We start from the raw sequence: 23,822 nt of genomic DNA, 5'->3' as shown, positions 1-23,822 counted from the left end.
GTAAGGGTTTCCTCTGGGGACAACCTGCCCTGGGCACCACACGAGGGAGCAGACCGGCTTCTCTTCCTCTGCCCCCACACCATTCACTCATGAAGGCAGCTCAGGTGTTCTCATGCCCTGCCTGCCTGCCTGCCTGGCTCATCCGTGAGCTGTGACCACCTCCAGGGTAGGACTCCACCTTTTCCTCTCTGTGTACCGTGAATCTGCACACAGTGGGCTTTCAGAACCTTAGGAGACTTGAGCCATTCCCGCTCGAGCCAGAACCCTCCCCAGGAAGGAAAACAGCTGTGGAGTCATTTTGGCCCCAGCACTGGTTCCGAAAGCCTGGCGGCTCCTACAGCCTCTACGGTGTGAAGAGGGAGGTCCCTTTTGACAGAGCTTTCCGGCTCTCAGATCTAAGCTGTTGTTTCACTGTCAGCTGTGTCTTCCGTTGCAGCCAGGTGGGCCACGCTGCTCCAAAGGAGCTCACAAGCTGAGTTTCAAGGGAGGACAGGGATGGCTACAACGTGCTGCAAACTGAGTGAGGGTCCCCACAATCCTCAGCAAAGGTCTGTGGTGTGCAAGTGGGGAGTAGAGGGCCCCCAAGTTCCAAAGGAAGGGAGGTAGTCGGGAGCTAAAGCCCTTGGCTGCTGTGGTAGCAGCTGCAGATGGCAGCTCGTCCACAGTGCACTTCGAATGAGGTCATATGAGCGGGACTCTGGAAATGGCTCCGAAATCAAGAGAAAGGGGTCAGGGTATGTGGGAATCCGGCGGGGGTGGGGGGTGGATGAAGGAAGGTGTCCCTCCTCTCTCCAGTGCAATTTGGTTTGGTGAGTCTCAAAGCTACCAGATGGCACTTCCCAAGTCAGGCCCCCGCAGGACTCAGGGTGGGCTGCCTGCCTCGGCCCCTGCCACAGGGACAAGCCACACCAGTGGCCTCCCTGAGCTCCAATGGCCGGATCTGGGGGGTCCTGTCTGGGTGCACACCTCCTTGCTGTGGCCAAGTTCCCCCCTTCTCTGAGCACCAGCTTCATCCTCTCGAATGAGGACATCGATTGCTACCTTGGCACGTTACTCTCTTCATCCTCTGAAGGCTCATTAGGCTTATCCTACAATTACTAGCTGGCCCGAAGAGATATCTCCTGAATCCAGATTAACCTGGAGTCTCCCAGGCTCATCTGGCATGTCTTCCCTGAAGTCTGCCAAAACCCACACCCTTGCATTTCCAGGGACTCCCCTTAGCCAGCTGGGCAGAAAACCCAGCATGCTTCAAACAAGCTGACAGACAAGTGGGAGAGGACTCACGGGCAGACGGCTTCCCTCAGGTCTCGGGTGGAGCTCTGGGACCACAGCAGCAACGGGCCATCCCAGCCCCTGGGCTCAGCAGCGCCCTCATTCTCAGGCCGGCGGCTCTGCCCTGAGGGGAGCAGGAACGTCACCAACTGCCGCAGGCGGACCTCAAGCCCCTCCCACTGCTGGAGCCTGACCTGCCCCGGCCCCACCCCTTCCCCTACCCCAGCAGGACGAGAGCTCGTCTTCCCCTGGCTTCCAACGGGAGGCCCGGCCCTGGGCCCTGATTGGGCACTGCCCCAGCCCGGAGCCAATCACAGTGGCCAGGGAGGTGGAACGCACCGATTGGCCAGGGCCAGGTCATGTGACCATACTCCCCAGGAAACTCAAATATTACCAAGGTTCCCTAAGAAACCAATGAACAAAATTATCCAGTAAAGGCAAACCGTACTTTTTAATGAGGCCAATGTCACAGAAAAAAAAAAAAAATGCTCCACAGTAAACTGCTCAAGGAAGCTACTAAATAAACTTTCAGAAAAGTTTAGTAGGTTTTTTTTTTTTTTAAATAGGGTGACGGAGAGATATACCTTTCCCATCTATGTGAATTTAGGTTTAAACTAGATTTCCCTTGGCTGTTATATAAGACAAAAAAACCCACATCACCCTCTTTCACTCCCCCCCACCCCCAAAAAGTGTTTTAATCTATTGAATTTTTGTGTCCTCAGTTGTGTCTGATTCACGGCAACTCACGAACTCTACACAGCCAGGCTCTTCCGTCCATGGAATTCAGGGCAATTTTTTCTGTCCCAGTAAATGCCCACCCTGGGTGATCCAAAGGCAAGGGCTCAGAGGCTCCTGAGAGACTAACTAACTCCTTTCAGCTGAGCACAGAGCTGGCTCCTCACTGGGATGCCTGTGGCCTGGGGCTCCCAGAGGGGAGAGCAGCACTCGCCCCACCGTGTGGTCACTGCTGGAAGTGCAGGCTGCTCCTCACTCCCCCTTGACAGTGTCCCTGAGGGCAGAACAGTGTGAATCGAATCAAGGTGGAAATGCAAACTCCAATGCAACCAACCTTCCCACAAGGTCTCCAAAGCCACTCAGGAACAGGGAATTGGAAACTGCAGGGGATGACATGAATGGAGATGGAGACTTGACACCTTACACCGAGTTCAATTCCAGTTATCCCTAGACAAACTTTCCATGAAAACTTGTCACAAATCTAGAAGAACAATGAGCAGAAACCGGACACGTGCTTTGAGTCTTCACACACAAAACTAAAAGGCAGTCCACAAAAAAAACCCAGAGAATACAGTGGACTTTGCAAAATCAAAGATATCTACTGTGGGAAAGACCTCATGACAAAAGCAAAAGACAGGTCATACATCGCGAGACGAATGAGTGGAAACACAAAGCTTATCAAGGATGTGTCTCCAAACAGACAAAGAACGCCAACACAACAAGCCTGTGAAAACTAGGGAAAGGTCTGAAGGGACACCAGACGGAGGAAGACACACACAGAGTATCCCGGATGATGTCCAGCACTGAGGGCCTGAAGAAACAACAGTCTAGTTGCACCCCCTTAGGCCTGTGTGACCGTGGATGAGGCCTCTGTTTCCCGGTGGCTCTGAGACATGGACAGGGAGGAAGGGGAAGAGAAGTCACTTGCATTTCTAATACTCACAGCAAAGTCTTCCAATGAGAAGGGAATTATCACCCCCACTGACAATGCCATTCACTGAAGTGATACCCATGAGTCCATCTACCCCAGAAGGGAAGGATGGACCTGTTCTCACAAAACGGCGAGAGATGGAAGGAGGAAGATCAAGCCCACACCAATCACTGGAAAGAGAAGCTGTGCTCAGGGCTTGAAAGAATTCCTATTGGGAAAATCATGTCACAGCCCCACATGGCAATCCACAGCTTCCATGCTATTCCTCCCAAAATGCCAATGCATTTTCGCACCGAACAAAGAATTGCAAAGGGGGTACGGAAACAGAAAGGAGCCTACATTGTCAATACAATCCGACGAAAAAGCCCCGATACGGACATCCAAGGTTGTGTGAAAGGAAATTAGACGACCAAACTAGGATCCTCAGGAGAGTATCGGAGAAGGCAATGGCGACCCACTCCAGTACTCTTGCCTGGAAAATGTCCTGGACGGAGGAGCCTGGTAGGCTGCAGGCCATGGGGTCATGCAGAGTCAGACACGACTGAAGTGACTTAGCCGCAGCAGCAGCAGCAGCAGGACAGTATGCTATTGGGAATACAACAACACACACAGATCCAGATCGATGGAATAAAGTTGAGGGTCCAGAAACAAACCCCAGCATCCATGGTCAACTCATCTCTGACACAGACGGGGAGAATATCCAAATGGGAACAGGAAAGCCTCTTCAATCAATGTCCATGGGAAAACCAGACAGCTACATCTGAAGAACGCTATTGGTTTTGATCTCATACCACCTCAATATCGGGGAAAAACCTCACCCTAAAGACTGATGTCATGAGATAGCTAGAAAGAAGCGTAGGTCAAAGGCTCCTTAACATCAGAGTCTCCTTGCCATTTGCTGGGCGGAGGTCGAAATGGGTCTCTTCAAGTAAGGGAAAGAGGTAAACGAAGTACACCACTGGGTTTCCATCCAATGGAACCTCTTCACAACAGAGAAGCTAAGCATTCACAAATGCAAAAGATAGGAAACGGAACACGAGAGACTCCTTGCAAGTGGTGTATCTGAGAAGGGGTTCATATGGAAAGAGACGAAGAATGCACAGCACTCAGATTCCAAGAAACACCACCACCACCCTTGACCCTTCCCCCATGACCAACTCTGACCTAAAGCCTTTCTCTCCCTCTAACCTATCCCTAAAACATAACCCTCATCTAATCATATACATGTGCATCCCTAGCATCCATCCATCCATCCACACACGAGAGAGAAAGAGGAAGACACAGACGGAATTGAGAAAGGAAAAGAGAGGGACACAGCCAGAGAGAGACACGGAACCAAAGAGAGGAAAGGAGTCGATGGTCCAGACTTTTCCTCAATCTGTCTCGAAGGTAGAAGCAATGACAGCGCCCTTCCACCCCAGAAGGGGGAAAAGGACGGAAGGTTTGGAGAGGAAAAGACAAGAACGCAGGGAGCCAGTAGAAGCTCAGCCACCCGCAGAAGCCGAGCTGGGACACTTCAACAGAATCTCAATGGAAACAGAGGACCAGAAAGTTGGCTACTCTTTTCTATAAGAGAGGGAGACCTTCGAGTCTTCCTTTCGGTCCTCCAACTTGGATGCGGGGTCTCAAAACAGTCAGGAGGGGGAGTGCCTTTTCCTGGGTACCACGGCGCATCCAGGCCTCGTTCTGCCCCATTCTGTGCTGTGTCAGCCCTGGATGGAATCTTTCTTTCTGAAGTCTCAGCGCACGAGCTCCACGTGATATCGGCCCCAGGTGGAAAGGCATGGAGCTGCTCGTAGGCCGACAGGCCTAGGAAGCAGATGGGAGAATGACCCCCACTCTGCAGATGGAGAGACTGGGGAAACCCTGAGGGGCATATGGTTGTCAAGGGCCACACCACTTATGAGAAGAAGGAGCCTGGTCTGAGAGCAGCATGGTCCTCGGAGCTCAGGCCCTGGCTGAACCCAGGCCTCCCCAGGGCTGTGGGCTGGGCCGTGTGGGTGTCACTGTGCCTGCACATGGCCTAAGGGGGGTGATCGAGCAGTCAGAAACCCAGAGATTCCCTTGGGAAGTTTTGGGGAAGGGACCTCAGCACGAACCCCAGGAAATGATGTCACCTGCCGGCAACAGAACCCAACAGAACCCGCAATCCGGGTATCCAGGCCTCCAGAGCGGAGAGGAGCCCCCAGCCAGATCACTTGCTGCCAAGATGTTCTGCTGTTTGCCCCTGCCCAGAGGCCGGGGCCTCAGGAGAGCTCACAGGCAGTGTGCGTGGGCACCCTGTCGACGTTGGCTCAGGACACCCCCGAGAGGCCTCTGGCCCTTTGCCCGGAGAAACAGAAAGGTAACACGGGGAGCCCCAGGCCGGGCCAGGCCACCTCTCCCATGCCACCCGGAAACACCGGGTCCTTTGCCTGTGTGTGGGGATGCGGGTTTCTCGGGCTGTGTCCCCCTCAAGGAAGCCCAGGCGGATGTGGGGTCAGAAGCCTGTGGACAAGTTGTGTCCACACCCCAGGGGAGAGCAGGCTGGGCGGGATGGGGAGAGTGTGGGCAGCGCCGGCCACCCAGGCTGACCTCACACCCTCAGATGGGTCTCTTTCCTCCCGGGTGGGGATCTGAGCAGACACACGTCTCTGACCCTTCTGGGAAGAGAAGTTCGAGCAGGCAGAAGCAGCGGCTCCACTGGCCAGGCCCAGCTCGGAAAACTCCCAGCATGGCTGGCTGACGGTCACTGTCGTTGCAGAGCTTCCCACGTGATGAGGCCGAGGACGGGGACACCCCATCCAGCTCCCAGAGGGAGGGGTCGGAGCACCACCCGCCCGCCCGTGAGGCCCAGTGCAGGCTCCAGGTCAGCGTGCCCACGGAGGCATCAGCCCCACCGGGGGAGACGCGGAGGTGGGGAAGGCCTGCTGCCGAGACACCGCCCAGGATACAGCCGGCGGCCCAGTCTGAGGCTGCCACGGAGCTCAGCACACCCGGCTCCGACCCAGAGTCCAGAGAACCCCGGCCTCTGAGGCACCAGGAGGACCTGGAGCCCAGCACGCCAGAGCACAGAGGTGAGGACGCTGGGGCTGGTGCACGGGAGTGTGTGGGGAGGGGTGCTGAGCTACACAGGGACGAGTCCCCGAAAGCTGCTGCTGGGCCTGCAGCAAGCGCTGGCCTCACACCCCCCGCCCCCCATCTTGCACACTTCAGTCCCAAAAGACATCTGACGCTGGGTATTCTTTGGGAACCTCTTGGAAGGTTTCTGTCCCGGGGTACGCACATGCCAAGGCTGGCCTGTGGGCAAACTTTGCTTCTCCCCCAACTCTAGCACTGGCCTCCAACTGGAACCAGGCTCCACTTCCCAGACCTGTCCCTAAAGAGGTGGTGGCTCCAGGTGCAGGACCCAGGGATCCACCGAGGGCAGATGGAGAAGCGAGACTTGCCCTCGCAGAGACACCAGGCCAGCTGGGTACTGGCCAGCACACCGGGCAGATCGGATCTCCGTGCCTGCAGGACCCCCAGCCCCAGGCACTGATGTCCCACCCCCTCAGCGAGAACCTCCACCTCCACGTGCACCTCTACCTGCTCGGGCTTTGGCAAGAGAACCCGAGGCAGAGGAGGAGTCACCGCCTCGGCAGGGAGAGCCTGCCCTGGCTCCCGCGCAACACCCAGATGCCCACGATCACTCACCCAGCCCTGCAGGGAGAAAGAGCCCCCGCTCTGGACAGAGACACAGAGCCCTTGCCGGAAACACCACGTCCAGGGGAGCGGTCGGCTCTGCAGCCTTCATCCCTGTCTGCTCACCGTGGATGCCGGCAACTCGGTCTGCCCCCAGGGGACATGGAGTTCCTTTCCCCTGAACTGCTTTGCATTTGGTTTGTTTCCACCTTTCTGGTAATGTTTTATTTTTTGTATGGTTTCCTGTATTTTTGTTGGTTAAGTTGGGATTAGTAAACTTTTTCATCATTGTTGCAATCTGGGATCACTGTTGTGTAACTCTGGTGATACTGTGTTACCATCACCACTTTGTAGTTTCAGACCCGTTCGATCTTTATGCCCCACCCCCCAACAAAGCCTGGATTCAAGGCAAGCACGCCCTGTTCATCCCTCCCCCCGATCCTGAACACAATTTCATCTTTTCTTTCTGCATTCCTTCCTATATTCTTGGTGTCCCCAATCAATGACTCTCAGTGAAATGACTGAAGGAGTGTTTTTCGGACTCTCCCCCTACTGTAAGACTCCATTGGAGAGTTCTCATTTTTATGTCATTTGAACTAGCCTTTGATAGCTGAAAGGACGGTGTACGTCCTTTCAAGATACCATGTGCCAAACGAAGCCCTTTTGGCAACTGCCATCATTATCTCCAGGCAGGCATTGCTGTTTGAAGGGTGACATCTCAGCCAGAAGGCAGAGGCTGAGCTCCTCTTGTTGCACCAGCTCCCAAAAGAAGCCAAGAAAGGGAGCTGGAACAACAAACCACCCCCATGCCCAGGAAAGCGTTCTTCATGACAGAAGGCTAGAAAATGACCCAACATCCTTGTGGCCCAGAACCACTCTAGAAAATCACTGTTCCATAAAAAAGAGAAACACATGGGAAGTTCCAAGGAGAGGCAATGCCCATGGCCAGTGTACTTGAGAGACGGCCTGACCGCTCCGGGGAAGACACGCACCGACGGAACCCCTTGGGAAACAGCAGTGATAGTCCTCACCGTCGTAAGGGTTTCCTCTGGGGACAACCTGCCCTGGGCACCACACGAGGGAGCAGACCGGCTTCTCTTCCTCTGCCCCCACACCATTCACTCATGAAGGCAGCTCAGGTGTTCTCATGCCCTGCCTGCCTGCCTGCCTGGCTCATCCGTGAGCTGTGACCACCTCCAGGGTAGGACTCCACCTTTTCCTCTCTGTGTACCGTGAATCTGCACACAGTGGGCTTTCAGAACCTTAGGAGACTTGAGCCATTCCCGCTCGAGCCAGAACCCTCCCCAGGAAGGAAAACAGCTGTGGAGTCATTTTGGCCCCAGCACTGGTTCCGAAAGCCTGGCGGCTCCTACAGCCTCTACGGTGTGAAGAGGGAGGTCCCTTTTGACAGAGCTTTCCGGCTCTCAGATCTAAGCTGTTGTTTCACTGTCAGCTGTGTCTTCCGTTGCAGCCAGGTGGGCCACGCTGCTCCAAAGGAGCTCACAAGCTGAGTTTCAAGGGAGGACAGGGATGGCTACAACGTGCTGCAAACTGAGTGAGGGTCCCCACAATCCTCAGCAAAGGTCTGTGGTGTGCAAGTGGGGAGTAGAGGGCCCCCAAGTTCCAAAGGAAGGGAGGTAGTCGGGAGCTAAAGCCCTTGGCTGCTGTGGTAGCAGCTGCAGATGGCAGCTCGTCCACAGTGCACTTCGAATGAGGTCATATGAGCGGGACTCTGGAAATGGCTCCGAAATCAAGAGAAAGGGGTCAGGGTATGTGGGAATCCGGCGGGGGTGGGGGGTGGATGAAGGAAGGTGTCCCTCCTCTCTCCAGTGCAATTTGGTTTGGTGAGTCTCAAAGCTACCAGATGGCACTTCCCAAGTCAGGCCCCCGCAGGAATCAGGGTGGGCTGCCTGCCTCGGCCCCTGCCACAGGGACAAGCCACACCAGTGGCCTCCCTGAGCTCCAATGGCCGGATCTGGGGGGTCCTGTCTGGGTGCACACCTCCTTGCTGTGGCCAAGTTCCCCCCTTCTCTGAGCACCAGCTTCATCCTCTCGAATGAGGACATCGATTGCTACCTTGGCACGTTACTCTCTTCATCCTCTGAAGGCTCATTAGGCTTATCCTACAATTACTAGCTGGCCCGAAGAGATATCTCCTGAATCCAGATTAACCTGGAGTCTCCCAGGCTCATCTGGCATGTCTTCCCTGAAGTCTGCCAAAACCCACACCCTTGCATTTCCAGGGACTCCCCTTAGCCAGCTGGGCAGAAAACCCAGCATGCTTCAAACAAGCTGACAGACAAGTGGGAGAGGACTCACGGGCAGACGGCTTCCCTCAGGTCTCGGGTGGAGCTCTGGGACCACAGCAGCAACGGGCCATCCCAGCCCCTGGGCTCAGCAGCGCCCTCATTCTCAGGCCGGCGGCTCTGCCCTGAGGGGAGCAGGAACGTCACCAACTGCCGCAGGCGGACCTCAAGCCCCTCCCACTGCTGGAGCCTGACCTGCCCCGGCCCCACCCCTTCCCCTACCCCAGCAGGACGAGAGCTCGTCTTCCCCTGGCTTCCAACGGGAGGCCCGGCCCTGGGCCCCGATTGGGCACTGCCCCAGCCCGGAGCCAATCACAGTGGCCAGGGAGGTGGAACGCACCGATTGGCCAGGGCCAGGTCATGTGACCATACTCCCCAGGAAACTCAAATATTACCAAGGTTCCCTAAGAAACCAATGAACAAAATTATCCAGTAAAGGCAAACCGTACTTTTTAATGAGGCCAATGTCACAGAAAAAAAAAAAAAATGCTCCACAGTAAACTGCTCAAGGAAGCTACTAAATAAACTTTCAGAAAAGTTTAGTAGGTTTTTTTTTTTTAAATAGGGTGACGGAGAGATATACCTTTCCCATCTATGTGAATTTAGGTTTAAACTAGATTTCCCTTGGCTGTTATAGAAGACAAAAAAACCCACATCACCCTCTTTCACTCCCCCCCACCCCCAAAAAGTGTTTTAATCTATTGAATTTTTGTGTCCTCAGTTGTGTCTGATTCACGGCAACTCACGAACTCTACAGAGCCAGGCTCTTCCGTCCATGGAATTCAGGGCAATTTTTTCTGTCCCAGTAAATGCCCACCCTGGGTGATCCAAAGGCAAGGGCTCAGAGGCTCCTGAGAGACTAACTAACTCCTTTCAGCTGAGCACAGAGCTGGCTCCTCACTGGGATGCCTGTGGCCTGGGGCTCCCAGAGGGGAGAGCAGCACTCGCCCCACCGTGTGGTCACTGCTGGAAGTGCAGGCTGCTCCTCACTCCCCCTTGACAGTGTCCCTGAGGGCAGAACAGTGTGAATCGAATCAAGGTGGAAATGCAAACTCCAATGCAACCAACCTTCCCACAAGGTCTCCAAAACCACTCAGGAACAGGGAATTGGAAACTGCAGGGGATGACATGAATGGAGATGGAGACTTGACACCTTACACCGAGTTCACTTCCAGTTATCCCTAGACAAACTTTCCATGAAAACTTGTCACAAATCTAGAAGAACAATGAGCAGAAACCGGACACGTGCTTTGAGTCTTCACACACAAAACTAAAAGGCAGTCCACAAAAAAAACCCCAGAGAATACAGTGGACTTTGCAAAATCAAAGATATCTACTGTGGGAAAGACCTCATGACAAAAGCAAAAGACAGGTCATACATCGCGAGACGAATGAGTGGAAACACAAAGCTTATCAAGGATGTGTCTCCAAACAGACAAAGAACGCCAACACAACAAGCCTGTGAAAACTAGGGAAAGGTCTGAAGGGACACCAGACGGAGGAAGACACACACAGAGTATCCCGGATGATGTCCAGCACTGAGGGCCTGAAGAAACAACAGTCTAGTTGCACCCCCTCAGGCCTGTGTGACCGTGGATGAGGCCTCTGTTTCCCGGTGGCTCTGAGACATGGACAGGGAGGAAGGGGAAGAGAAGTCACCTGCATTTCTAATACTCACAGCAAAGTCTTCCAATGAGAAGGGAATTATCACCCCCACTGCCAATGCCATTCACTGAAGTGATACCCACGAGTCCATCTACCCCAGAAGGGAAGGATGGACCTGTTCTCACAAAACGGCGAGAGATGGAAGGAGGAAGATCAAGCCCACACCAATCACTGGAAAGAGAAGCTGTGCTCAGGGCTTGAAAGAATTCCTATTGGGAAAATCATGTCACAGCCCCACATGGCAATCCACAGCTTCCATGCTATTCCTCCCAAAATGCCAATGCATTTTCGCACCGAACAAAGAATTGCAAAGGGGGTACGGAAACAGAAAGGAGCCTACATTGTCAATACAATCCGACGAAAAAGCCCCGATACGGACATCCAAGGTTGTGTGAAAGGAAATTAGACGACCAAACTAGGATCCTCAGGAGAGTATCGGAGAAGGCAATGGCGACCCACTCCAGTACTCTTGCCTGGAAAATGTCCTGGACGGAGGAGCCTGGTAGGCTGCAGGCCATGGGGTCATGCAGAGTCAGACACGACTGAAGTGACTTAGCCGCAGCAGCAGCAGCAGCAGGACAGTATGCTATTGGGAATACAACAACACACACAGATCCAGATCGATGGAATAAAGTTGAGGGTCCAGAAACAAACCCCAGCATCCATGGTCAACTCATCTCTGACACAGACGGGGAGAATATCCAAATGGGAACAGGAAAGCCTCTTCAATCAATGTCCATGGGAAAACCAGACAGCTACATCTGAAGAACGCTATTGGTTTTGATCTCATACCACCTCAATATCGGGGAAAAACCTCACCCTAAAGACTGATGTCATGAGATAGCTAGAAAGAAGCGTAGGTCAAAGGCTCCTTAACATCAGAGTCTCCTTGCCATTTGCTGGGCGGAGGTCGAAATGGGTCTCTTCAAGTAAGGGAAAGAGGTAAACGAAGTACACCACTGGGTTTCCATCCAATGGAACCTCTTCACAACAGAGAAGCTAAGCATTCACAAATGCAAAAGATAGGAAACGGAACACGAGAGACTCCTTGCAAGTGGTGTATCTGAGAAGGGGTTCATATGGAAAGAGACGAAGAATGCACAGCACTCAGATTCCAAGAAACACCACCACCACCCTTGACCCTTCCCCCATGACCAACTCTGACCTAAAGCCTTTCTCTCCCTCTAACCTATCCCTAAAACATAACCCTCATCTAATCATATACATGTGCATCCCTAGCATCCATCCATCCATCCACACACGAGAGAGAAAGAGGAAGACACAGACGGAATTGAGAAAGGAAAAGAGAGGGACACAGCCAGAGAGAGACACGGAACCAAAGAGAGGAAAGGAGTCGATGGTCCAGACTTTTCCTCAATCTGTCTCGAAGGTAGAAGCAATGACAGCGCCCTTCCACCCCAGAAGGGGGAAAAGGACGGAAGGTTTGGAGAGGAAAAGACAAGAACGCAGGGAGCCAGTAGAAGCTCAGCCACCCGCAGAAGCCGAGCTGGGACACTTCAACAGAATCTCAATGGAAACAGAGGACCAGAAAGTTGGCTACTCTTTTCTATAAGAGAGGGAGACCTTCGAGTCTTCCTTTCGGTCCTCCAACTTGGATGCGGGGTCTCAAAACAGTCAGGAGGGGGAGTGCCTTTTCCTGGGTACCACGGCACATCCAGGCCTCGTTCTGCCCCATTCTGTGCTGTGTCAGCCCTGGATGGAATCTTTCTTTCTGAAGTCTCAGCGCACGAGCTCCACGTGATATCGGCCCCAGGTGGAAAGGCATGGAGCTGCTCGTAGGCCGACAGGCCTAGGAAGCAGATGGGAGAATGACCCCCACTCTGCAGATGGAGAGACTGGGGAAACCCTGAGGGGCATATGGTTGTCCAGGGCCACACCACTTATGAGAAGAAGGAGCCTGGTCTGAGAGCAGCATGGTCCTCGGAGCTCAGGCCCTGGCTGAACCCAGGCCTCCCCAGGGCTGTGGGCTGGGCCGTGTGGGTGTCACTGTGCCTGCACATGGCCTAAGGGGGGTGATCGAGCAGTCAGAAACCCAGAGATTCCCTTGGGAAGTTTTGGGGAAGGGACCTCAGCACGAACCCCAGGAAATGATGTCACCTGCCGGCAACAGAACCCAACAGAACCCGCAATCCGGGTATCCAGGCCTCCAGAGCGGAGAGGAGCCCCCAGCCAGATCACTTGCTGCCAAGATGTTCTGCTGTTTGCCCCTGCCCAGAGGCCGGGGCCTCAGGAGAGCTCACAGGCAGTGTGCGTGGGCACCCTGTCGACGTTGGCTCAGGACACCCCCGAGAGGCCTCTGGCCCTTTGCCCGGAGAAACAGAAAGGTAACACGGGGAGCCCCAGGCCGGGCCAGGCCACCTCTCCCATGCCACCCGGAAACACCGGGTCCTTTGCCTGTGTGTGGGGATGCGGGTTTCTCGGGGTGTGTCTCCCTCAAGGAAGCCCAGGCGGATGTGGGGTCAGAAGCCTGTGGACAAGTTGTGTCCACACCCCAGGGGAGAGCAGGCTGGGCGGGATGGGGAGAGTGTGGGCAGCGCCGGCCCGCCAGGCTGACCTCACACCCTCAGATGGGTCTCTTTCCTCCCGGGTGGGGATCTGAGCAGACACACGTCTCTGACCCTTCTGGGAAGAGAAGTTCGAGCAGGCAGAAGCAGCGGCTCCACTGGCCAGGCCCAGCTCGGAAAACTCCCAGCATGGCTGGCTGACGGTCACTGTCGTTGCAGAGCTTCCCACGTGATGAGGCCGAGGACGGGGACACCCCATCCAGCTCCCAGAGGGAGGGGTCGGAGCACCACCCGCCCGCCCGTGAGGCCCAGTGCAGGCTCCAGGTCAGCGTGCCCACGGAGGCATCAGCCCCACCGGGGGAGACGCGGAGGTGGGGAAGGCCTGCTGCCGAGACACCGCCCAGGATACAGCCGGCGGCCCAGTCTGAGGCTGCCACGGAGCTCAGCACACCCGGCTCCGACCCAGAGTCCAGAGAACCCCGGCCTCTGAGGCACCAGGAGGACCTGGAGCCCAGCACGCCAGAGCACAGAGGTGAGGACGCTGGGGCTGGTGCACGGGAGTGTGTGGGGAGGGGTGCTGAGCTACACAGGGACGAGTCCCCGAAAGCTGCTGCTGGGCCTGCAGCAAGCGCTGGCCTCACACCCCCCGCCCCCCATCTTGCACACTTCAGTCCCAAAAGACATCTGACGCTGGGTATTCTTTGGGAACCTCTTGGAAGGTTTCTGTCCCGGGGTACGCACATGCCAAGGCTGGCCTGTGGGCAAACTTTGCTTCTCCCCCAACTCTAGCACTGGCCTCCAACTGGAACCAGGCTCCACTTCCCAGACCTGTCCCTAAAGAGGTGGTGGCTCCAGGTGCAGGACCCAGGGATCCACCGAGGGCAGATGGAGAACCGAGACTTGCCCTCGCAGAGACACCAGGCCAGCTGGGTACTGGCCAGCACACCGGGCAGATCGGATCTCCGTGCCTGCAGGACCCCCAGCCCCAGGCACTGATGTCCCACCCCCTCAGCGAGAACCTCCACCTCCACGTGCACCTCTACCTGCTCGGGCTTTGGCAAGAGAACCCGAGGCAGAGGAGGAGTCACCGCCTCGGCAGGGAGAGCCTGCCCTGGCTCCCGCGCAACACCCAGATGCCCACGATCACTCACCCAGCCCTGCAGGGAGAAAGAGCCCCCGCTCTGGACAGAGACACAGAGCCCTTGCCGGAAACACCACGTCCAGGGGAGCGGTCGGCTCTGCAGCCTTCATCCCTGTCTGCTCACCGTGGATGCCGGCAACTCGGTCTGCCCCCAGGGGACATGGAGTTCCTTTCCCCTGAACTGCTTTGCATTTGGTTTGTTTCCACATTTCTGGTAATGTTTTATTTTTTGTATGGTTTCCTGTATTTTTGTTGGTTAAGTTGGGATTAGTAAACTTTTTCATCATTGTTGCAATCTGGGATCACTGTTGTGTAACTCTGGTGATACTGTGTTACCATCACCACTTTGTAGTTTCAGACCCGTTCGATCTTTATGCCCCACCCCCCAACAAAGCCTGGATTCAAGGCAAGCACGCCCTGTTCATCCCTCCCCCCGATCCTGAACACAATTTCATCTTTTCTTTCTGCATTCCTTCCTATATTCTTGGTGTCCCCAATCAATGACTCTCAGTGAAATGACTGAAGGAGTGTTTTTCGGACTCTCCCCCTACTGTAAGACTCCATTGGAGAGTTCTCATTTTTATGTCATTTGAACTAGCCTTTGATAGCTGAAAGGACGGTGTACGTCCTTTCAAGATACCATGTGCCAAACGAAGCCCTTTTGGCAACTGCCATCATTATCTCCAGGCAGGCATTGCTGTTTGAAGGCTGACATCTCAGCCAGAAGGCAGAGGCTGAGCTCCTCTTGTTGCACCAGCTCCCAAAAGAAGCCAAGAAAGGGAGCTGGAACAACAAACCACCCCCATGCCCAGGAAAGCGTTCTTCATGACAGAAGGCTAGAAAATGACCCAACATCCTTGTGGCCCAGAACCACTCTAGAAAATCACTGTTCCATAAAAAAGAGAAACACATGGGAAGTTCCAAGGAGAGGCAATGCCCATGGCCAGTGTACTTGAGAGACGGCCTGACCGCTCCGGGGAAGACACGCACCGACGGAACCCCTTGGGAAACAGCAGTGATAGTCCTCACCGTCGTAAGGGTTTCCTCTGGGGACAACCTGCCCTGGGCACCACACGAGGGAGCAGACCGGCTTCTCTTCCTCTGCCCCCACACCATTCACTCATGAAGGCAGCTCAGGTGTTCTCATGCCCTGCCTGCCTGCCTGCCTGGCTCATCCGTGAGCTGTGACCACCTCCAGGGTAGGACTCCACCTTTTCCTCTCTGTGTACCGTGAATCTGCACACAGTGGGCTTTCAGAACCTTAGGAGACTTGAGCCATTCCCGCTCGAGCCAGAACCCTCCCCAGGAAGGAAAACAGCTGTGGAGTCATTTTGGCCCCAGCACTGGTTCCGAAAGCCTGGCGGCTCCTACAGCCTCTACGGTGTGAAGAGGGAGGTCCCTTTTGACAGAGCTTTCCGGCTCTCAGATCTAAGCTGTTGTTTCACTGTCAGCTGTGTCTTCCGTTGCAGCCAGGTGGGCCACGCTGCTCCAAAGGAGCTCACAAGCTGAGTTTCAAGGGAGGACAGGGATGGCTACAACGTGCTGCAAACTGAGTGAGGGTCCCCACAATCCTCAGCAAAGGTCTGTGGTGTGCAAGTGGGGAGTAGAGGGCCCCCAAGTTCCAAAGGAAGGGAGGTAGTCGGGAGCTAAAGCCCTTGGCTGCTGTGGTAGCAGCTGCAGATGGCAGCTCGTCCACAGTGCACTTCGAATGAGGTCATATGAGCGGGACTCTGGAAATGGCTCCGAAATCAAGAGAAAGGGGTCAGGGTATGTGGGAATCCGGCGGGGGTGGGGGGTGGATGAAGGAAGGTGTCCCTCCTCTCTCCAGTGCAATTTGGTTTGGTGAGTCTCAAAGCTACCAGATGGCACTTCCCAAGTCAGGCCCCCGCAGGAATCAGGGTGGGCTGCCTGCCTCGGCCCCTGCCACAGGGACAAGCCACACCAGTGGCCTCCCTGAGCTCCAATGGCCGGATCTGGGGGGTCCTGTCTGGGTGCACACCTCCTTGCTGTGGCCAAGTTCCCCCCTTCTCTGAGCACCAGCTTCATCCTCTCGAATGAGGACATCGATTGCTACCTTGGCACGTTACTCTCTTCATCCTCTGAAGGCTCATTAGGCTTATCCTACAATTACTAGCTGGCCCGAAGAGATATCTCCTGAATCCAGATTAACCTGGAGTCTCCCAGGCTCATCTGGCATGTCTTCCCTGAAGTCTGCCAAAACCCACACCCTTGCATTTCCAGGGACTCCCCTTAGCCAGCTGGGCAGAAAACCCAGCATGCTTCAAACAAGCTGACAGACAAGTGGGAGAGGACTCACGGGCAGACGGCTTCCCTCAGGTCTCGGGTGGAGCTCTGGGACCACAGCAGCAACGGGCCATCCCAGCCCCTGGGCTCAGCAGCGCCCTCATTCTCAGGCCGGCGGCTCTGCCCTGAGGGGAGCAGGAACGTCACCAACTGCCGCAGGCGGACCTCAAGCCCCTCCCACTGCTGGAGCCTGACCTGCCCCGGCCCCACCCCTTCCCCTACCCCAGCAGGACGAGAGCTCGTCTTCCCCTGGCTTCCAACGGGAGGCCCGGCCCTGGGCCCCGATTGGGCACTGCCCCAGCCCGGAGCCAATCACAGTGGCCAGGGAGGTGGAACGCACCGATTGGCCAGGGCCAGGTCATGTGACCATACTCCCCAGGAAACTCAAATATTACCAAGGTTCCCTAAGAAACCAATGAACAAAATTATCCAGTAAAGGCAAACCGTACTTTTTAATGAGGCCAATGTCACAGAAAAAAAAAAAAAATGCTCCACAGTAAACTGCTCAAGGAAGCTACTAAATAAACTTTCAGAAAAGTTTAGTAGGTTTTTTTTTTTTAAATAGGGTGACGGAGAGATATACCTTTCCCATCTATGTGAATTTAGGTTTAAACTAGATTTCCCTTGGCTGTTATATAAGACAAAAAAACCCACATCACCCTCTTTCACTCCCCCCCACCCCCAAAAAGTGTTTTAATCTATTGAATTTTTGTGTCCTCAGTTGTGTCTGATTCACGGCAACTCACGAACTCTACAGAGCCAGGCTCTTCCGTCCATGGAATTCAGGGCAATTTTTTCTGTCCCAGTAAATGCCCACCCTGGGTGATCCAAAGGCAAGGGCTCAGAGGCTCCTGAGAGACTAACTAACTCCTTTCAGCTGAGCACAGAGCTGGCTCCTCACTGGGATGCCTGTGGCCTGGGGCTCCCAGAGGGGAGAGCAGCACTCGCCCCACCGTGTGGTCACTGCTGGAAGTGCAGGCTGCTCCTCACTCCCCCTTGACAGTGTCCCTGAGGGCAGAACAGTGTGAATCGAATCAAGGTGGAAATGCAAACTCCAATGCAACCAACCTTCCCACAAGGTCTCCAAAACCACTCAGGAACAGGGAATTGGAAACTGCAGGGGATGACATGAATGGAGATGGAGACTTGACACCTTACACCGAGTTCACTTCCAGTTATCCCTAGACAAACTTTCCATGAAAACTTGTCACAAATCTAGAAGAACAATGAGCAGAAACCGGACACGTGCTTTGAGTCTTCACACACAAAACTAAAAGGCAGTCCACAAAAAAAACCCAGAGAATACAGTGGACTTTGCAAAATCAAAGATATCTACTGTGGGAAAGACCTCATGACAAAAGCAAAAGACAGGTCATACATCGCGAGACGAATGAGTGGAAACACAAAGCTTATCAAGGATGTGTCTCCAAACAGACAAAGAACGCCAACACAACAAGCCTGTGAAAACTAGGGAAAGGTCTGAAGGGACACCAGACGGAGGAAGACACACACAGAGTATCCCGGATGATGTCCAGCACTGAGGGCCTGAAGAAACAACAGTCTAGTTGCACCCCCTCAGGCCTGTGTGACCGTGGATGAGGCCTCTGTTTCCCGGTGGCTCTGAGACATGGACAGGGAGGAAGGGGAAGAGAAGTCACCTGCATTTCTAATACTCACAGCAAAGTCTTCCAATGAGAAGGGAATTATCACCCCCACTGCCAATGCCATTCACTGAAGTGATACCCACGAGTCCATCTACCCCAGAAGGGAAGGATGGACCTGTTCTCACAAAACGGCGAGAGATGGAAGGAGGAAGATCAAGCCCACACCAATCACTGGAAAGAGAAGCTGTGCTCAGGGCTTGAAAGAATTCCTATTGGGAAAATCATGTCACAGCCCCACATGGCAATCCACAGCTTCCATGCTATTCCTCCCAAAATGCCAATGCATTTTCGCACCGAACAAAGAATTGCAAAGGGGGTACGGAAACAGAAAGGAGCCTACATTGTCAATACAATCCGACGAAAAAGCCCCGATACGGACATCCAAGGTTGTGTGAAAGGAAATTAGACGACCAAACTAGGATCCTCAGGAGAGTATCGGAGAAGGCAATGGCGACCCACTCCAGTACTCTTGCCTGGAAAATGTCCTGGACGGAGGAGCCTGGTAGGCTGCAGGCCATGGGGTCATGCAGAGTCAGACACGACTGAAGTGACTTAGCCGCAGCAGCAGCAGCAGCAGGACAGTATGCTATTGGGAATACAACAACACACACAGATCCAGATCGATGGAATAAAGTTGAGGGTCCAGAAACAAACCCCAGCATCCATGGTCAACTCATCTCTGACACAGACGGGGAGAATATCCAAATGGGAACAGGAAAGCCTCTTCAATCAATGTCCATGGGAAAACCAGACAGCTACATCTGAAGAACGCTATTGGTTTTGATCTCATACCACCTCAATATCGGGGAAAAACCTCACCCTAAAGACTGATGTCATGAGATAGCTAGAAAGAAGCGTAGGTCAAAGGCTCCTTAACATCAGAGTCTCCTTGCCATTTGCTGGGCGGAGGTCGAAATGGGTCTCTTCAAGTAAGGGAAAGAGGTAAACGAAGTACACCACTGGGTTTCCATCCAATGGAACCTCTTCACAACAGAGAAGCTAAGCATTCACAAATGCAAAAGATAGGAAACGGAACACGAGAGACTCCTTGCAAGTGGTGTATCTGAGAAGGGGTTCATATGGAAAGAGACGAAGAATGCACAGCACTCAGATTCCAAGAAACACCACCACCACCCTTTACCCTTCCCCCATGACCAACTCTGACCTAAAGCCTTTCTCTCCCTCTAACCTATCCCTAAAACATAACCCTCATCTAATCATATACATGTGCATCCCTAGCATCCATCCATCCATCCACACACGAGAGAGAAAGAGGAAGACACAGACCGAATTGAGAAAGGAAAAGAGAGGGACACAGCCAGAGAGAGACACGGAACCAAAGAGAGGAAAGGAGTCGATGGTCCAGACTTTTCCTCAATCTGTCTCGAAGGTAGAAGCAATGACAGCGCCCTTCCACCCCAGAAGGGGGAAAAGGACGGAAGGTTTGGAGAGGAAAAGACAAGAACGCAGGGAGCCAGTAGAAGCTCAGCCACCCGCAGAAGCCGAGCTGGGACACTTCAACAGAATCTCAATGGAAACAGAGGACCAGAAAGTTGGCTACTCTTTTCTATAAGAGAGGGAGACCTTCGAGTCTTCCTTTCGGTCCTCCAACTTGGATGCGGGGTCTCAAAACAGTCAGGAGGGGGAGTGCCTTTTCCTGGGTACCACGGCACATCCAGGCCTCGTTCTGCCCCATTCTGTGCTGTGTCAGCCCTGGATGGAATCTTTCTTTCTGAAGTCTCAGCGCACGAGCTCCACGTGATATCGGCCCCAGGTGGAAAGGCATGGAGCTGCTCGTAGGCCGACAGGCCTAGGAAGCAGATGGGAGAATGACCCCCACTCTGCAGATGGAGAGACTGGGGAAACCCTGAGGGGCATATGGTTGTCCAGGGCCACACCACTTATGAGAAGAAGGAGCCTGGTCTGAGAGCAGCATGGTCCTCGGAGCTCAGGCCCTGGCTGAACCCAGGCCTCCCCAGGGCTGTGGGCTGGGCCGTGTGGGTGTCACTGTGCCTGCACATGGCCTAAGGGGGGTGATCGAGCAGTCAGAAACCCAGAGATTCCCTTGGGAAGTTTTGGGGAAGGGACCTCAGCACGAACCCCAGGAAATGATGTCACCTGCCGGCAACAGAACCCAACAGAACCCGCAATCCGGGTATCCAGGCCTCCAGAGCGGAGAGGAGCCCCCAGCCAGATCACTTGCTGCCAAGATGTTCTGCTGTTTGCCCCTGCCCAGAGGCCGGGGCCTCAGGAGAGCTCACAGGCAGTGTGCGTGGGCACCCTGTCGACGTTGGCTCAGGACACCCCCGAGAGGCCTCTGGCCCTTTGCCCGGAGAAACAGAAAGGTAACACGGGGAGCCCCAGGCCGGGCCAGGCCACCTCTCCCATGCCACCCGGAAACACCGGGTCCTTTGCCTGTGTGTGGGGATGCGGGTTTCTCGGGGTGTGTCTCCCTCAAGGAAGCCCAGGCGGATGTGGGGTCAGAAGCCTGTGGACAAGTTGTGTCCACACCCCAGGGGAGAGCAGGCTGGGCGGGATGGGGAGAGTGTGGGCAGCGCCGGCCCGCCAGGCTGACCTCACACCCTCAGATGGGTCTCTTTCCTCCCGGGTGGGGATCTGAGCAGACACACGTCTCTGACCCTTCTGGGAAGAGAAGTTCGAGCAGGCAGAAGCAGCGGCTCCACTGGCCAGGCCCAGCTCGGAAAACTCCCAGCATGGCTGGCTGACGGTCACTGTCGTTGCAGAGCTTCCCACGTGATGAGGCCGAGGACGGGGACACCCCATCCAGCTCCCAGAGGGAGGGGTCGGAGCACCACCCGCCCGCCCGTGAGGCCCAGTGCAGGCTCCAGGTCAGCGTGCCCACGGAGGCATCAGCCCCACCGGGGGAGACGCGGAGGTGGGGAAGGCCTGCTGCCGAGACACCGCCCAGGATACAGCCGGCGGCCCAGTCTGAGGCTGCCACGGAGCTCAGCACACCCGGCTCTGACCCAGAGTCCAGAGAACCCCGGCCTCTGAGGCACCAGGAGGACCTGGAGCCCAGCACGCCAGAGCACAGAGGTGAGGACGCTGGGGCTGGTGCACGGGAGTGTGTGGGGAGGGGTGCTGAGCTACACAGGGACGAGTCCCCGAAAGCTGCTGCTGGGCCTGCAGCAAGCGCTGGCCTCACACCCCCCGCCCCCCATCTTGCACACTTCAGTCCCAAAAGACATCTGACGCTGGGTATTCTTTGGGAACCTCTTGGAAGGTTTCTGTCCCGGGGTACGCACATGCCAAGGCTGGCCTGTGGGCAAACTTTGCTTCTCCCCCAACTCTAGCACTGGCCTCCAACTGGAACCAGGCTCCACTTCCCAGACCTGTCCCTAAAGAGGTCGTGGCTCCAGGTGCAGGACCCAGGGATCCACCGAGGGCAGATGGAGAAGCGAGACTTGCCCTCGCAGAGACACCAGGCCAGCTGGGTACTGGCCAGCACACCGGGCAGATCGGATCTCCGTGCCTGCAGGACCCCCAGCCCCAGGCACTGATGTCCCACCCCCTCAGCGAGAACCTCGACCTCCACGTGCACCTCTACCTGCTCGGGCTTTGGCAAGAGAACCCGAGGCAGAGGAGGAGTCACCGCCTCGGCAGGGAGAGCCTGCCCTGGCTCCCGCGCAACACCCAGATGCCCACGATCACTCACCCAGCCCTGCAGGGAGAAAGAGCCCCCGCTCTGGACAGAGACCCAGAGCCCTTGCCGGAAACACCACGTCCAGGGGAGCGGTCGGCTCTGCAGCCTCCATCCCTGTCTGCTCACCGTGGATGCCGGCAACTCGGTCTGCCCCCAGGGGACATGGAGTTCCTTTCCCCTGAACTGCTTTGCATTTGGTTTCTTTCCACCTTTCTGGTGATGTTTTATTTTTGGTATGGTTTCCTGTATTTTTGTTTTTTAAGTTGGGATTAGTAAACTTTTTCATCATTGTTGCAATCTGGGATCACTGTTGTGTAACTCTGGTGATACTGTGTTACCATCACCACTTTGTAGTTTCAGACCCGTTCGATCTTTATGCCCCACCCCCCAACAAAGCCTGGATTCAAGGCAAGCACGCCCTGTTCATCCCTCCCCCCGATCCTGAACACAATTTCATCTTTTCTTTCTGCATTCCTTCCTATATTCTTGGTGTCCCCAATCAATGACTCTCAGTGAAATGACTGAAGGAGTGTTTTTCGGACTCTCCACCTACTGTAAGACTCCATTGGAGAGTTCTCATTTTTATGTCATTTGAACTAGCCTTTGATAGCTGAAAGGACGGTGTACGTCCTTTCAAGATACCATGTACCAAACGAAGCCCTTTTGGCAACTGCCATCATTATCTCCAGGCAGGCATTGCTGTTTGAAGGGTGACATCTCAGCCAGAAGGCAGAGGCTGAGCTCCTCTTGTTGCACCAGCTCCCAAAAGAAGCCAAGAAAGGGAGCTGGAACAACAAACCACCCCCATGCCCAGGAAAGCGTTCTTCATGACAGAAGGCTAGAAAATGACCCAACATCCTTGTGGCCCAGAACCACTCTAGAAAATCACTGTTCCATAAAAAAGAGAAACACATGGGAAGTTCCAAGGAGAGGCAATGCCCATGGCCAGTGTACCTGAGAGACGGCCTGACCGCTCCGGGGAAGACACGCACCGACGGAACCCCTTGGGAAACAGCAGTGATAGTCCTCACCGTCGTAAGGGTTTCCTCTGGGGACAACCTGCCCTGGGCACCACACGAGGGAGCAGACCGGCTTCTCTTCCTCTGCCCCCACACCATTCACTCATGAAGGCAGCTCAGGTGTTCTCATGCCCTGCCTGCCTGCCTGCCTGGCTCATCCGTGAGCTGTGACCACCTCCAGGGTAGGACTCCACCTTTTCCTCTCTGTGTACCGTGAATCTGCACACAGTGGGCTTTCAGAACCTTAGGAGACTTGAGCCATTCCCGCTCGAGCCAGAACCCTCCCCAGGAAGGAAAACAGCTGTGGAGTCATTTTGGCCCCAGCACTGGTTCCGAAAGCCTGGCGGCTCCTACAGCCTCTACGGTGTGAAGAGGGAGGTCCCTTTTGACAGAGCTTTCCGGCTCTCAGATCTAAGCTGTTGTTTCACTGTCAGCTGTGTCTTCCGTTGCAGCCAGGTGGGCCACGCTGCTCCAAAGGAGCTCACAAGCTGAGTTTCAAGGGAGGACAGGGATGGCTACAACGTGCTGCAAACTGAGTGAGGGTCCCCACAATCCTCAGCAAAGGTCTGTGGTGTGCAAGTGGGGAGTAGAGGGCCCCCAAGTTCCAAAGGAAGGGAGGTAGTCGGGAGCTAAAGCCCTTGGCTGCTGTGGTAGCAGCTGCAGATGGCAGCTCGTCCACAGTGCACTTCGAATGAGGTCATATGAGCGGGACTCTGGAAATGGCTCCGAAATCAAGAGAAAGGGGTCAGGGTATGTGGGAATCCGGCGGGGGTGGGGGGTGGATGAAGGAAGGTGTCCCTCCTCTCTCCAGTGCAATTTGGTTTGGTGAGTCTCAAAGCTACCAGATGGCACTTCCCAAGTCAGGCCCCCGCAGGAATCAGGGTGGGCTGCCTGCCTCGGCCCCTGCCACAGGGACAAGCCACACCAGTGGCC

General features: G+C 54.9%; 3 protein-coding genes and 1 long non-coding RNA gene across 4 annotated transcripts in view; 3 read left to right on the top strand and 1 right to left on the bottom strand.

Annotated features, from left to right (window-relative positions):
- The window catches only part of LOC145527776 (uncharacterized), a 681,763-nt gene that overhangs the window by 512,419 nt on the left and 145,522 nt on the right, over nucleotides 1–23,822 (bottom strand). Inside the window, exons 20-22 of the long non-coding RNA XR_014069857.1 lie at nucleotides 16,556–16,667; nucleotides 8,921–9,032; nucleotides 1,285–1,396 (exon numbers count right to left, since the gene is read on the bottom strand). This is a non-coding gene — a long non-coding RNA (uncharacterized LOC145527776). The remainder of the gene's footprint in view (nucleotides 1–1,284; nucleotides 1,397–8,920; nucleotides 9,033–16,555; nucleotides 16,668–23,822) is intronic.
- LOC145527726 (uncharacterized) lies at nucleotides 5,090–6,898 on the top strand. Its single transcript, XM_081545791.1, has 3 exons — nucleotides 5,090–5,282; nucleotides 5,682–5,994; nucleotides 6,252–6,898. Exons 1-3 carry the CDS (start codon nucleotides 5,148–5,150, stop codon nucleotides 6,872–6,874), a joined length of 1,071 nt encoding a protein of 356 aa, XP_081401917.1. The 5' UTR covers nucleotides 5,090–5,147; the 3' UTR covers nucleotides 6,875–6,898.
- On the top strand, nucleotides 12,740–14,533 carry LOC145527735 (uncharacterized). The gene is made up of 3 exons (XM_081545801.1): nucleotides 12,740–12,917; nucleotides 13,317–13,629; nucleotides 13,887–14,533. The coding sequence occupies exons 1-3, from the start codon at nucleotides 12,783–12,785 to the stop codon at nucleotides 14,507–14,509; spliced, it is 1,071 nt and encodes a 356-aa protein (XP_081401927.1). The 5' UTR covers nucleotides 12,740–12,782; the 3' UTR covers nucleotides 14,510–14,533.
- LOC145527749 (uncharacterized) lies at nucleotides 20,382–22,301 on the top strand. Its single transcript, XM_081545817.1, has 3 exons — nucleotides 20,382–20,551; nucleotides 20,951–21,263; nucleotides 21,521–22,301. Exons 1-3 carry the CDS (start codon nucleotides 20,417–20,419, stop codon nucleotides 22,141–22,143), a joined length of 1,071 nt encoding a protein of 356 aa, XP_081401943.1. The 5' UTR covers nucleotides 20,382–20,416; the 3' UTR covers nucleotides 22,144–22,301.

The sequence above is a fragment of the Giraffa tippelskirchi genome, chromosome 11 (genome assembly GCF_054371585.1).
Source record: "Giraffa tippelskirchi isolate mGirTip1 chromosome 11, T2T-mGirTip1v1.2.pri, whole genome shotgun sequence".
NCBI lineage: Eukaryota > Metazoa > Chordata > Mammalia > Artiodactyla > Giraffidae > Giraffa > Giraffa tippelskirchi.
This window is presented reverse-complemented; position numbering and strand designations above follow the sequence as displayed.